This window comes from Protopterus annectens, chromosome 9.part0, assembly GCF_019279795.1.
Source record: "Protopterus annectens isolate FY-2018-M chromosome 9.part0, PAN1.0, whole genome shotgun sequence".
NCBI lineage: Eukaryota > Metazoa > Chordata > Ceratodontiformes > Protopteridae > Protopterus > Protopterus annectens.
The window spans coordinates 1,503,450,310-1,503,465,573 of record NC_056743.1 but is presented as its reverse complement, the minus strand read 5'-3'; the positions used below and the strand labels follow the sequence as shown (position 1 = coordinate 1,503,465,573).

The following is a 15,264-nucleotide window of genomic DNA, read 5'->3' as shown; positions in this document are numbered from 1 at the left end:
AGGCTGCAAGATTTAGGGTTTGTAGTTACGGATGCAAAATCTGCCCCTCCTCCTGAGAGAGCAGGGTAGGGTTCTGGTGTATGTGCCATGGTGGCACCGATGTCAGGCTGTGCAGGAGTGGGTACCAGTGCTGGTGTGACCAGTCCGGGGCAATCAGAATTGTCCTCAGTCTGTCCTGTCTTATTTCGCGTAATACTCTTGTGAAAAGGGGCAGAGGTGGGAATGCATAAATTGAGAGATTTACCCACTGAAAAGACAGGGCATCCACTTTCCAGGCCTTGCCGTGAGGGTTCCTGGTGCAGAATGTGCTGAGCTGGTGGTTGTAGAGGGAGGCAAAGAGGTCCACCTCTGAGGTCCCCCATTTCTAAATCAGAAAGTTGAAGGTGCTGGGCTCTAACTTCCACTCATGTGGGTCTAGGAGATTTCTGCTTAAGTTGTCTGCCAGTGAATTTTGTTTGCCTGGCAGGAATTGAGCTTAAAGATGGACTTGCATGTCCAAGGCTATGTTCCACAGGGCCATGGCTAACCTGCAGAGTGGGTAGGAATGGGTTCTCCCTGCTTGTTGATGTACCACATAACTGTGGTGTTGTCTGTTTTTATTAGTAGTTGTCCTGGAAAGAGTAGGGATCTGAAAGCTGTCAGGGCGTTCAGCACAGCTAGCATCTCTTTTTGGTTGATGTGCAGATTAATTTAACTTGGGGCCAATGGCCCTGTGCATTTGCCGTTCATGTGTGCTCCCCAGGCATAGTCTGATGCATCTGTGGTTAGGGTCTGGGAGGCGTGGGATTGAGTAAAGGGCAATCCCTTGTTGTGGTTGCATGCTTCTGCCCACCAAAGAAACTCTGTCCGTAGACAGGGTATGATAGGAATAACTGTTTACAGGTCCTGAGAATGTTGGCACCAAAGACCTTTTAAGTATCCTTGAAGTTTCCTCATGTGCAGTCTTGCATACGGAATTAACAGTATACATGAGCCCATGAACCCTAGGGCCAGCAGTCTTTTCCTTGCGGATAGGTGAGTTCTGGTGGCCATTTGTTTGAAGTAGGCTGTCAGATAGACTTTTTTTTCTGAAGTGAGGAATGCCATCTGGGATGCTGTGTTCAAGCTTGATCCCAGGAATGCAATCTTTTGACTGGGCACCAGTTTTGATTTCTTTTTGTTGATGGTGTACCCCACGAAGTGAGAAGGTTTTTCACAAATGTCAGGTGCTGCAACAGTAATTCCTGACTGTCTGCCTAAATCAGGCAGTCATCCAAATACGGGTAAATTTGGATATTTCTCCGCCTGCAGTATGCAATGGCTGGAGTCAGGCATTTTGTGAATACTCTGGGCGCAGTGGATAAGCCAAAGGGAAGTGCAGAGAACTGATGATGCATAGATCCGGCCCTGAAATGTAGATACTTCCTGCATGACTCCCTTATAGGGATGTGCAGACAGGCTTCTTTTAGGTCTAGGGTGACTAACCAGGCATCCTTGGCTAGCATGGGTAGAAGCTGTTGCAGGGTAAGCATTTTGAATTTCGGTACCACCATGAAGGTGGAGAACTGAAAGATCTAGGATTGGGCATCAAGATCCCTCTTTTCTGGGTACCAGGAAAAGCCTGGAATAGAATTCTTGATCTATGTATTTCACTGGACCCGGCTGAATGCCCTGATAGACAACAGGGATAGGATTTGGTTTTGTGCCTCTGCCCATTGGTTTTGAGGAAGGTCTGGGAACCCTTCTGGGGTTGGCAGAGAATGCAAATAGAATTTGTACCCCTGTGATACAATTGAGGACCCATCAGTCTTTTGTGATGGACATCCAGTTTTTTTGCATGAACGGCAAGTTTTCCTCCTAGGGACAGCAGCAATTGGGCAGAAGTGTGGAGTGCAGTAGAGAAGTCATTGTGAGTTTTTTCCGTAAGGAGGTGGCTTACCACTCCCTGTTTTGGGGGTGAGGGTACTCCATTGCTTAGATCTCTGCATACCCTGAGACTGTAGCCTGGGTGCTCTGTTTCCCAAGGGTCTGGTTGAGATGGCCTGGAGGTGGCTGGAAAGGACCAGTGTTTTCAGGGGAAATACCTACTGAATCTAGGAGGTGGCACTTGTAAGAATTCTTTAACTGTCTGCATAGATTTACCTTTTTCTTCCATCTTTTTAAGAACCTCTTCTGCTTTGGTGCCAAACAAATTGTCCTTGTTGAAAGGAGCATCTAGTAACTTTGATTTGACATGGTCTGGCAAGGTCTGCTCCTTAAGCCAAGCATGCCTTCTCAGTACAGAACCAGTGACTGCTGCCCTGCAAGATGCTTCTAGGGCATCAAAGCCACACTGCAAAGTATGCTTGCTGACTTGGCTTGCAGAGTGCATAAGCTCCTGCAATTCTTTATATTTTCTGCACAGTCTGTAAGGGTTGCTACTTTTTGTTTAATAAGTTCCATAATATGTTGCTGGTACTTCAGCATGTGAAACTGATAATTCAATGCCCTAATAGCAAGAGTTTGCAGAGGTATACACTTTCTTACCCCATCTGTCCAAAGCTCTGGAATCCCTGTCCAAAGGGATGGGATTCTTGGCTGAAGTTGCCTTGATACATTTAGGCTCATGGGAAATTATCTCTGGGTCAGCAGTAGGATTCTTGAACATAAATTTGCGAGTGTCAAGTACTCTGTAGTACCTGTCTGGTTTCCTAGGGGCAGGGGGTAAAGTATCAGGAGTAAGACTGTACTCCATAAAGACATCATCAACAACTTCCAGGACTGGGGGTATTGCTAAAGACCTGTGCTGTGGCAAATCTAGAAATTCTCAGAGTCTCTTTTTGGACTAAGGATAGTCTTGGCATTCCCAGTGGAAATGCTCTCTTAAAGTATGTAAGGTTTCACCAAAAGAAAAATTCTCTGGAGGAGAGGCAGAGGGAATGGATTCCTCTGCATCTGAATACTTATAAGCAGATAAGGGCATGTCTTCCTAATCAGATACCTCAGAATCATCGGACTCCTGGTCTGTTGAAGCTGCGAGGGACTGGTCTCTTTCTCTTAGCAGGGGAAGGCTGACTTCCCCTAATCAACATAAGGTCCTCTGCCATTCTAAGCATTTGTCATCGTGGTAAGGGAGCATGTGCTTTGATTATTTCTTTTTCTTGGCATAGTGCATACTCTTGGCCTTAGAAACTTGGTAGTTTTAGATAAAAATGAAGTTATCCGAGTCAAACATCGGTAGTGCGAAGAACTGCCTCAGAAACCGGTGCCTGCTCAGCGACTCTGGACCCATTCAAGGGAGAGACATGCGCAGGTTCCATAGTAGAAGCAGAGTCTTGCGGCATACCGGACTCCAAACGGGTCTCGGTAGAGGCCTACGAATCCACTGAAGTGAGCATCAGGGGCTGCGAAAGCGCCTCACTGAGTACCAGGGCACTGGCGACTAGCTTAACGGAAACGTCGGCAGCTTTGGACCTGTGCGGTCTTTCTCTGACTTTATCCTTAGGTTTTTTCGGAATATCGGTAGTCAGAAGGCTTACTGAAGCCATTTTGGAATATGGAGATCGAGAGTGAAAGAATTTAGAGACAATGAGAGCCCGACGACAAATGGTTCGGGCGTTGAACAAGGCACAAAACTGACAGCGAGGTACGTCGTGCTCTGGGCCTAAACAGGTGATGCAGTAAGAATGAAAATCTTTGTATGCTATTTGCTTTCCACAGGGCAAGGCAATTGTTAACTTTTTCTGACATTGGTTAAAGCAAGAAAAAAGGATCCCCAACAGGGTACTTCACTTTAGAAGACTTCAGGATTATTCAACTCGCAAACGAAAACTCAGGTAGCGGCTGACTGGCACTTTCAAACTGCTTCTGCTTCGGGCTCCTTGGCAAGAAAGACTGATGTAATGGCATCGGCTGCCTGTTTTTATACCCCTGACGACCTGACGTCAGTCCTGGAGCAACAGCAACCGATGCAGAAATACTAAGTCTCTGGTATTTGGGCCAACTGAGGCCACCTGCAGGCAGATAACCCAAGTGTGATGACTGCAACAGTGAAACACGAAGAGCATCTCTTGTTTCAGAACCTCATCCTGTATCTCCTTTCTGCCTTTGTCCTCATCTCTTCCAACAAAGATTGTTGTTGTAGTTAGGACATGTTTATCCCCTTGTGAGGAAGCTCTGTAGATGTTTCAGTTGTTTCATGTACCTAGTCAGGTACATATCAAAGGGACCTTGTACTCAATGATTAGTATGATGAAGGCTGAATACAGTGGAATGATGACTTCAGTGGACCTAGGTTATATACCCATGCTTTTAAGTTGCGTAACAGAATGAATTCCTAACTCACTTCTAAAGTAGAAAATCACTAGTTATTCACAATATGTATACAAATTTCATAGGCAGGTCAAATATTTACATTCATCAATATTTACAAAAACAGAGATAAATTCTTACCTAAAAAGTGCATATGAAAATACAAAAGTACAAATATTAAATGAGGTGTACTTCCATCAGTGCTTCTAAAGGCACAATATGTTATTAAGACAATTATCTCACTTGCTTTTCCTCCAGAATTCTACCCTTAGACAAGCAAACAGTGAAACTAGATTAACTTCTTCACTAACACTTTTAACAAGTTAGCATGTAGGATGCATATTTCCTGTTAAAATTAAACTGAAGTAAAATGAAGGATAATCATAGAAAATAATGTGGAAGAGTTGCCGAATACAAAACCACTAGGTTAAAAATGATCATCCAACCCTCACGCATATGGTATTTACAAATAATAGCATCGGCAAGTTTAGACAAATTAACTCATGGCACTCGCAATGAAACAGGTATCTACCAAGCATATCTGTCAAAACAAATATCAGCAATTAACAAGTGTTAAGGTCACATGGGCCTCAAGGACACTCGAGAACATTCAGTTATTCCGCGTCTCCCTTTAAGGGATTGCCAGCCAGGATCTACACATCTTTGTTTAATTTGTAATTAATATGCTGTTCTTGGTGATAATAGTAAATCTGAACAAATCTGTACAAACATAGGCTTGCTATGCTAACATATGACAGCAATCAGGTAATCAACTTTCTAGGTGAATTCTCTACCCGATCCTTTCACATGCATACCCTACAGTAAGACAATCCATTGAAGACCATCCACTTCTGCTTTTAGAGTCTTTTTAGAGTCAAGGATTCAATAAATTATCCAAATGGAAACAGCCAAGCTGTACACAGGTGCACTGTGTTTTTCTCTACATGGAATGTTTAATAAATATGTGTTGCATGAAATGGGAAGGACAACTTCCTTTATTATATTTTATTTATTTTATTTATTTATTAAATATTTATTATATTTAGATATGGGTATCTAATTCCAACTAACCTTCCTCCTTGCAGAAGGTGGTCTCTATCACTGGGCTGACACTTGAAGACAGTCATGGCAGTAATACTGTACCTTACTTATCTTTCCATACCATGCCAAAAGATTACATTAGTGTACTCCCTCCCAGTATGCACCTCTAAAAATAGCATTCTGCAATAACCCAAAGTATCTGCAACAGTAAAAGCCACAAAAAGCATGCATTCTACAGCTTGAAGGTCACAAACCTGTGTTCTCAGGGATAGATGCAGGTGAAGATGCAGTAGAGGCATTTTCCCAGTCCTCTCCATTCTGTGTGAACAACTGCCGACTTGGGGATAACAGCCTTGAGGGTGAATTTGGTCTATAAAACAACATTGCCCATTAGCACTTCTAATAGACTGCAGCAACAGCTGACAACCAGTGCACACATCGAAAACATTTACACTGTGCCAGACTTCAAACTTTACCATAAAATGTACAAGTATGTGTGATGTTTGGTTAGGCCTCAAAACCATGAAGTTGCATATTCGTCTGTTCCTTTTCAACCACCACCATCCACACACACGCACGTAGTTATGGGGATGTCCTGATATCAAAATTGCTAAATAAGAGGGTTCCTACTGTAATATCGACAGCTTAAACATTGACACCCAAGTGTCAAAAGCTTACAAAAGCAAATGGCCACATAATCGAATTCTTTCCTCGGGAAAGAATTTGCGTGGCCGTTATCGGAGATTTGCCCTTTCCCCAATAAAGAGCAATCTCGGAGTTGGTATATTTAGTTGGGGGGGGGGGGTGAAGCCCCCCACTTTTTGTGTGTTTGTTTATTTTGTTTATGGATAGCCACGTGAATTCTTTCCAGAGGAAAGAATTCGATTATGTGGCTGTTCGCTATTGTAAGCTTTCGACGTTTAGGTGTCGATGTTTTAGGATTCGACAACGTAAACTGTCGATGATACGATATAGATGCAAATAAGACAAGCAAACTGATGCTACAACAGTGCAATTCTGCTTTTTCCTACCAACCTGAGCAGCAATTCACATGCCAGACAAGTTGAGAACGACATATGTACTTGTACTGAAGCAACAGTATGTCTTTTTTGATCATCCAAGCAGCCCTGTACTCAAGCAGATGAATGAAAGAATAATGAAGGACTGTGACAATAGAGGTTTGCACTACAGTGCAGTATGTCTTTTGTTCCCATGTCTCTTACTCTAAGGGTATTACATTAAAGTACCACAACTGGATTGACAGAAATGCATTCAGCCTTGTACCTAATATCACATAGGCAGAATGTTAAAAAACTTGACACAGTTGTGCATAAACTTGTAAAATATGATAGACAAAACATAGTGCAATACACAATTCCTGTGGCCACGAGACACATAAAAGGCTCTTATTAAAATTATTAGAAGATGCAAATCACAATGGATGCAGCCTTGCTACTCCAGTTCTGGCAACTGTAGAAATGACTGCTGTGAGCCAGACCATTCATCCACACTAACACTAATGCACACATTTTGTTGCATGTCATCGCTAGAAAATATGCACTATAGAAAAAAGAAAAACATCTCTTATCAAATGTACTTCTGACATTCATGGGCATAACCAGGCATGTGCCGTATTGCATTGTGCATGTTGTTTGTTTTTCATAACTTGTTTTGTGCCATGACATGCACTAAAATTTACTTTCATTAAAATATGTCATACTTATAATGGTATATGTTTGCATGTTTACATAGTTTGCTAAATTACTTTTTTTCAAAATATCTGGCATATTTTTTTTCTTATGCCTACACTTTCTGGGGTTGAGGAGCCACATTTTGGACAAAGGTTCGCTAAATCAAAATAATGGCTATGCCCTTTCTGACGGTCTGGAAATTTCATGAACATTTTTACAATATTCTCCTCTCACTCTCCTACTCCTCCTAGGATATAGACAGACAACATATACACACACACATGCGCATTTTATGTATGTGTGTGTGTGCATGTGTATATATATATATATATATATGTATGTATGCATGTACATACACACTTACGTGTATCAATTTATCTGTATATGTGTATAGCAGCAGTTAACTTTCCTCAATGTGCCTTTTATCAATATAGTTAACTGATTTGCTTTTTGACTGAAGACAGTTGTGCAAAACTGTCATAAATGTTGATGTTGGGAACAACTTGTCATGTGCTGTGTGAGGTGCGCTTGGGTGAAGAAGTGTTGTTTTTTTCTGATGCTAAAGCTATCAGCTGTACCAAATGCTTTGGCATTAGGGGCAGGAGTGAGTGAGTGAGTGAGTGAGTGAGTTTAGCGGTGGTACTGTTAGGGGAAAATGCTTTTTGATGAGGTAATGTGTAGGGATGGGATTAGCAGCAGCAGGATGAGGGCTAACACATGAGTAAGGTGGTTCAGGGGTGAAACTGAGTTGGGTGTGTTTACAAGACTATTGGAAAGATGACAAAAATGATGCGGACTTATATTTTTGTCATTTTCAACCAAGTACAACAGTTTTACAAGTTTTAGAGCTACCCCTTTACTGCTTAAATTTGCTTTGGTAAACGGTGAATTTCAGGGGGAAATGAAGGACATAGCACTTGTAAACACATTATTTGTTTCTGTGAGCATATTATTTTAGTCTTGAAGTAAAGAAAGGAAAACTGACATAAGCTAAAAATGTACTACAGTTAGAAAAGCAGTTTTGTAATGGATAGTATTAAACATCATAGTAATTATAACTAAATATTTTTACAAGAACTAATAATTAGGAAGAGTCAACAGGACTGAACAGACTTAGGACATAGTCTTATGTGTGTAAATACTTACATAACAAAAAGGTGAAAAGACAGATAAAATATAATACTTACCTGCAAGCATGTAAGATTGTGAGCACCCAAACAACTTTAGAAGATTAAATATACCTGTACACTCACGTAATCAGTCCTGATTTTGATGCTTATGGAGCCCTTCTGAATAGTGCTGCCCTGGCCTAAAACATGCTGTAGGGCTCAGGGTCACAGACACTCTCCATAATTGGAGCTTCTTTGGAGCTCCTCAAATTTCTGCTCTCTCAAAAGCAGACATCTAGGATAACCTGCTTCGCCTTATATTAAAGGATGGTCTCAGCTAGGAAAGTCACTGTAGAAACAATGATAAGACACTTAACCAGCTCTCCCTGACCGTATAATCAGATGGGCTGAAAGCAACAGAACTGGAGAGATCTGCGCGGGGCATGGTAACAGCTCATTTTTCCCTAAAGGTTCACTCCTTCACCCATGAGAAAAAGCATATACAATCTGACATTAAGGATCTGGCCTGTGAGCTCAAGGTCAGAAGGACCTGGATGACCCATTTCAAACTGTCATCAGGCACTGCCAGGCTCATGGGGAGGCTTGATGAGAAGAGTGTTCAAGTCCTGAGTGCAATCAACAAGCGCCTGACTGAGGGTAAGAATAACTACTCCCCAAGTGCAGGATAGTCTCTGGTGAGTGCCAGCTGTTCAAACAGAGAAAAGGTGATGCTAATAATTTAGGATACCCCTTCCAAGGTAACTTGTTAGGGGGGTGCACCACTCAAAGGCTCCTTGATGTCTTCCTATGCAGCAGAACAAGAGTGAGTCATCAAGGTCATTTCATAAACAGACTTGCCTCCTGGAGGATGTAACCAGTGTCTACTCAAAACATCAATTGCTCTTTCACAGGTTCATAAGTAAATACTAGGCAAGCTGCCCTTGTGGACCATTTTAAGCCTATCCGATTTCCCTTAGTGAGAATCAAACCCTGTACCCCTTGTTTAAAAGATAAATACCTTAACCATTACAACAACCCTCAACCTATTAAAGACATGAACAAACTTGGTATCCTGTACATTCCTACCTCCCTTCATGGTGCTTTGACAGTGGTCTAGGATCACATGAGAGACCCTTCCCATATATATTAACTGTAAGATAAAGTGTAAAATATCTAGTTAATATAATCTACCAACAAATCTATTAGTCAGTCTACCGATCAAAATAAAACAATGCTCAACAGATACTCCTTTAAAAGAGGGAGAAAAGAAAGATTTTAGCAACAGCCAATTGTGTGCGCTGACATCAGTTCACTCAACTATCTAATCCATCTATACAGAGATCTATCTACCTAGCTATAAATGTACAGCCAGACTGTTCATACTTAACAAGGGTGGGGGGAATGACAAGTGATTCCTGAACATCTACCTGCTTGCGCAGTCACATCACCATCATTCCTGATGAGCACATATGCTTGGTCCAGTGTTCTCACTGCCATAAGAAAGCCTTTTTACCCAGCATACAAGTTGGAAGATAAATGACTGCAGGAAAGGAATGATGGTGATGTGATTGCACAAGCAGGCAGAGTGGGAAGTACAGCCATATTGTTTACTGCCATCTTGTGAGAAAGAATTATCTTCCCTCCCACAACTTCTTGCATGCCCTTGCCTGTGTCACCTCTCTAGGCTTGCTTTTTCTCAAAGGTCATCCTGGCTCACATGATCAGCGTTCAACTGCTTTCCATAAATGGGCTACTGCTTTGCAAGATATTTCACCTACCTGTCCCATGGTAAGAAATAACTACTTGACTGGCTCCTCCTCATCAACAAAGTTAAATGTTTCCTGGGAAGTAGGTCACCAAATAATAAGTTATTTTTAGAGGGGTGTCCAAGAGCTGCATCTTATTATCATTTGACAAGAGCTGAAGTTTTAACCAAGCAGGCCTTTATTTAACAGTCCCTGTTTCCACACTTCTACTGCAAGCATCTACTACAGAATATTCACTCTTAATGGTGTGTTTACCAACCTTAAATATGTTGGAGTTAACAGACTACTTTTGTCTCTGATGGCCTCTATGGGGGATTCTCTCCTGACAAGTCTTGTATCTACCAACCTCATACTTAGCCGTTTCTCTAAAAGACGTGCTTTTTAAATAGGAGGCCAACCATATGATTTTATCATCAACAGTGCTGTAGCCTAAAGGTGAAGAAATATTACTCATTCAGATCTGAATCTGTAGAACTTGAGAGAAGGGAATCCCTCCTCTCTAGTGGGGGAAACCACACCTGATGCGCAAGATTGAGACACTTATTTATTTATTTATTTTTATTTATCATTTGTTGACCAGGAAAGTCCGACTAGGTTCCACAGAGCCTGTTTTCAGCGGAGGCCCGGGGAGAAATGCTCCAGATGCATGTCTTTGGAATTTTAAAAGAGGGAGAAAAGAAAGATTTTAGCAACAGCCAATTGTGTGCGCTGACATCAGTTCACTCAGCTATCTAAACTTGAGTGTTAATTATCTGCTACTTGGCCAGATATTAGTTGACTAACTTTAGAAGAACTAAAGGCCATCCAGTCATTTGATAAGATGACATTGCTGGCATTTATAAAACTTGAGCAACAGAAAGAAAAGTGGGGAGAGGCAGTTTGCATCAGAAGTTGATCATATGAAGTGATGCAAGGAGAAGGAGGAAGGGAGCATAGGAAATGGGAGAACTGAAGTAGATAAACAAGCAGATGGCAGGATACTTACTACTGCCTTTACGACACATCAGAGGATAATATGACCAAATTGGTGAACAGACAGAAACCAGGGTGAGAAATAGGTAATTAACTGTCATGGGAATGCTCATTCTCCCCATGGTACAATGAGGAATCATCCTAGCTGAAGCTCTGAAACAGACAAATTTGTTGGTGCAAGTTAAGTTTTAGAAAGAACAACATTCTGGATAGTTCTCATCCTGTTAGGCAAAGTTGAGGCCGTGCAGATGATACATTTGCTGGCCAACAGTGTCCACATTTTGGTTCACCTTAAGCACTGCAGGAAAGACCTAATGAATGAAGTTAGTGGTGCTGCACCACAAAAACATGGACTACAAGCAACTGACAGTGGTGGTATGGAGACATCCATAAGAAATGGTGACATCAGCAACATATTTATATGAGAATCAGCATTCAAAAACTATGTAAACATGTCTGCATAGAAGTAAAGGGGAGTTCAGGAGGCCACCACAGTGGATGGATGAAAAAGAAAATGGAGTACTCAAAGAGCAAGGAAAAAACAGTCAAAGGTTCTGCGAACTGAGGTTTGAGATCTGTCCTGTACAAATGCAACCAAGACCAGTTTTCAAGGGAAACTAGTTCAGATAGTAAAGTTGGGAGGAAGAAAAGCTTTCAAATTTTGGACAGGCAGAAGGGGAAGAGAGACAAAACAGATAGATTAATTATGGAAGGGAGAATAACAAGTTTTGAATAGGTTACTTAAAATATTCACAGGAGAAAAAGAATGAAGGGTACTATGCTAGAAATAGAAAAGGCAGAGGGGCAATAACTGGACCAAAAGAAAGTGGGACTAAGACCAGGAAATGGCTAAATTACTGCAGGACATAACTTAAAACTCAGAAGAGATGACCTTCAGAATATTCAAAAAATAAGAAAATACTTTGGTTTGAACCATGCAAAGATACATTTAAAAGACTGCAAGGCCAATGTGGAAGTAGCAGATGACTAGAAGACAGATTCAGGTTTCTCCTTATTCATGGTGTATGAAGAAGGATTAGTCCAGTCAGCTACAGACCTGCATGTCTACAAAAGGCAGGGAAGAGGAAAAACAGTTTAAAGTATAGACAATTTCAGGACCTAATCTGGTTTGGTTTCACTGAGCAACAGTGCAGAAGATAGAATGTCTGACATACGTGGATTTCAGTATGACTCAGTAGCACCTCAAAGAATGAAAAGACTAGAAAGTAAGGCGGAGACTTTGGAAATGGACTGGAGACTGTAATACACATGCAACTTCAGCTAAATAAGCTACTTAATGTCCCTCAGCTGAAAGTAAATTTATGATACAAAATGTCAGCAGCTGGATGATGCAAGTATTTTGTTGTTTTAAATCTGTTACACCAATATGGAATTATGGAAATGATATGCTAAATAGACTTGTCTTTATTGATCAAAGTCTTCATTGTTGTCAAACTTTTATTGGCCAATCTTACTTTCAAATTTCTCAGGAAACACAAGCGATTACAATTACACTTTAAATATTATATTACAACTGTATAGAAGAACTTGCTTGTAATATCCATTCCTTACTTTATTAGAACAGTACGCTCTAAAGCTAAATGCCAAGCTTACAAGACTGCTTCAAGACTGGCAAGAAAAATGGCCAATTGTTATTCTGAAGAGCCACCTATTGTGGATTACTTCACACTGTATGTTTGCTTCTTTTTGTACATCTAGTTATGTATTTGTATATATACTGAATAGGTTGTTTTATTTTATATTTTATGACAATTTTTAAATAAAAATGTTACAAAAAAGAAATGGCTTGGGGAAATGATGAGAGGGTGAACTGGTATTATGACAGCTGGGGGGGGGGCATCAACTGTAAGGCTATCAGCATTAAGCATTCCCCCAACTACAAGGTTTAGTACTTTCACTCCAAATATGCTAGAAGGGACAAACAGTGCAATATTTAATGAATGTTAATGGGGCCAGAGACTCTAAAAGGGGACCTATAAATCCTTTACAGGTAAGGAGTGTCAAATGAAGTTCAACTGCAAGGTTATACAATTCAGACAGCAATGACAAGATAATACACAAGGTAAGAGGCAGTAAATTACACGACATTATGGTCAAAAGGGAATTGGAAGTAATCATCACGTGGACATTGGACAATCAGGTACACATATAGAGGGGGACCAAGAACAGTCAACATGTATTGAGGGGCACAGATGCCAAAACAGAGAATGTCACACAACTCTTCTATCACAGTGTGAATAAACGGAAAACACTCATCTGTGTTGGCATGATTGCAGGGGATTTGTGTATATTCTCAGATTAACTTGTACTATATGCCAGCCTAATGCTGAATATGTAAATAAGTTTTAAAAGTTGAGCATTTCCCTGTACAAACAGGATTTTTAAAGAATCTGTCAGTGTTTGAAATATTTTTAAATGCACGTTTGTGAGGGACCTTCTAAAATACTGTGGAGAATCAGTTGAACAATAGGTAATGTCATCAGAATGTTTCCCTTTAAGAGATTAGAGAGTGCTTATACCTGTTTTGATATTTCCCAGATCACCTTGAAGGCCTGGTCGCTTCTGGTCACAGCTATCATTTATTTTGATATTTAATTTTTACAACTGGGCACTCCATTTAGAAGGGCATGAAGACAGTCTGACTGGTGGCAGAATTAAAGTATTCATTTGGGGAAGGGACACATCTGGAAATTTGTCTCAGGCGTTCCCAGAAGTGTTTGGATGTGTGAGATTTTGAGTGTGAGTGTATCACTGGGACAAATTGCTCTGAAGTGTGTAATAAGGAGTTACATTTGGGGTGGACAGAGATACATAGCCCAGTCGCAGGAAAATAGAGCATGTTCCGGTTGTGTTCTTAGGGGAAAATTGTGATACAATACTTCTGTCTAAGTGACAGTCTCATACTGGAGTCAGTAGTGAGGACTGAAGCTCCTTAGTTCCTGATCCAGGTTAGTAAGGGCGTTATTTAAAGTCTGGTGGGATATAGCCGAACATCACATTTACTGGTGGCAGTGGTGGGATTATTAATTGAATTTCAGTAGCCTGTAGGTAGCTGTCATTAGGGTGTGCATTCTTGACAGCCGCAAGGTAAACATTCAGAATTTCAATCAACCACAGTTTTTTTTGTGGTTAGATAGTCAGGAATAGCAGGCAAGGATGTCAGCAGAAGATTTTAGCAAGCTGACAAAGATCCAGTTGGCAAAGGAGTGTGAAGCCAGAGGATTGGTACATGCCAACCTGACCAAGAAAGCAACAATTTCAACCTTGGTTGCAGCCACAGCTCAGACCAGCCACAAGGAGGATATCCAGGTTGGTATTGGTGATGTGCAGCCTGCCAGGACAGGACAGTCCACCTTTTCTTTGGAGGACTTCAGAATCCATCTGGAGTTGGAGAGACTGTGCCTGGAAGCCAAACGACTGGAGACCGAGGAGAAACTGCACTTGGAGACTCAATGTCTGGAAGCTGAGGAGAAACAGCGTCAGTATGAACTGGAGACTGATGAGAGACTGAGGTATTTAGAAGCCAAGGACAAGGATAGACAGCGCCGGCATAAAATGGAGCTTCACACCCTTTGAGAGGGTCATGGAGGTAATGTTGAAGGGAATAACAGGACTCCAGAAGCTGTAAATGTCAGTAAACTTTTTTCCTCAGTACAGGGATGGGGATGACCTTGACAGCTTTATTAAGATCTTTTTGAGGGTCTGCAGACAATATGATGTTGACCATGAGCTCTGGGTTCAGTTCCTGATTCCTTACACCATGGTAAAGCTGTTCTGGTTGTAGCAAAGTTAAATAATGTAGATTGTTTGAATTACGATAAAATGAAATGTTGCTTGTTTGACAGTTTCAAACTTACACCTGAGGCATATAGAAAAAAGATTCATGAACGTAGAAGCAAGGCAGATGAAAGTGTACATGATTATATTGCTGATTTAGGTTCTTACTTTCACAAATGGGTGAGTGGGTGTCAGGTCACCACTTTTGAGGGACTGGCATACCTTTTGGTGAGGAAACAAGCCCCTCAGTACTTTGTTTGATGACATGACAGTCTAGTTAGCAGTCCGTGAGTGTAACTCTGCAGAGGAGTTGGGGAGAAAAGGGCATCTCTACTTGGCAAGCAGAGCACCACTGCATAAGAAAGGGATACTCAATGCTGTACATGGACATAAGGGAACCCATGGGGGGGGGGGTCTAAACAACTCAGAGTACACCTATAACAGGGGAAACTGCTAGTCCAAGTACATGTTAGGGATTAGATGTTTCAAGTGTAACCAGAGGGGCCACACATAGCAGTCAAATGTCCATCGAAGCAAGGTGAGACACAAAAGGTGAGGGAGCCAGCAGGTGGTAATGGCAAACTGCCAGTGGTACGTTGTTTAGAAAAAACTGGGGTG

At 41.4% G+C, this 15,264-nt stretch overlaps 1 protein-coding gene across 1 annotated transcript in view; it reads right to left on the bottom strand.

Moving 5' to 3' along the window:
* The window catches only part of CAMSAP3 (calmodulin regulated spectrin associated protein family member 3), a gene marked incomplete in the record, with an annotated part of 1,204,937 nt that overhangs the window by 29,341 nt on the left and 1,160,332 nt on the right, over nucleotides 1–15,264 (bottom strand). The window contains 1 exon segment of the mRNA XM_044084445.1: nucleotides 5,565–5,680. Coding sequence (XP_043940380.1) covers nucleotides 5,565–5,680 — 116 coding nt within the window.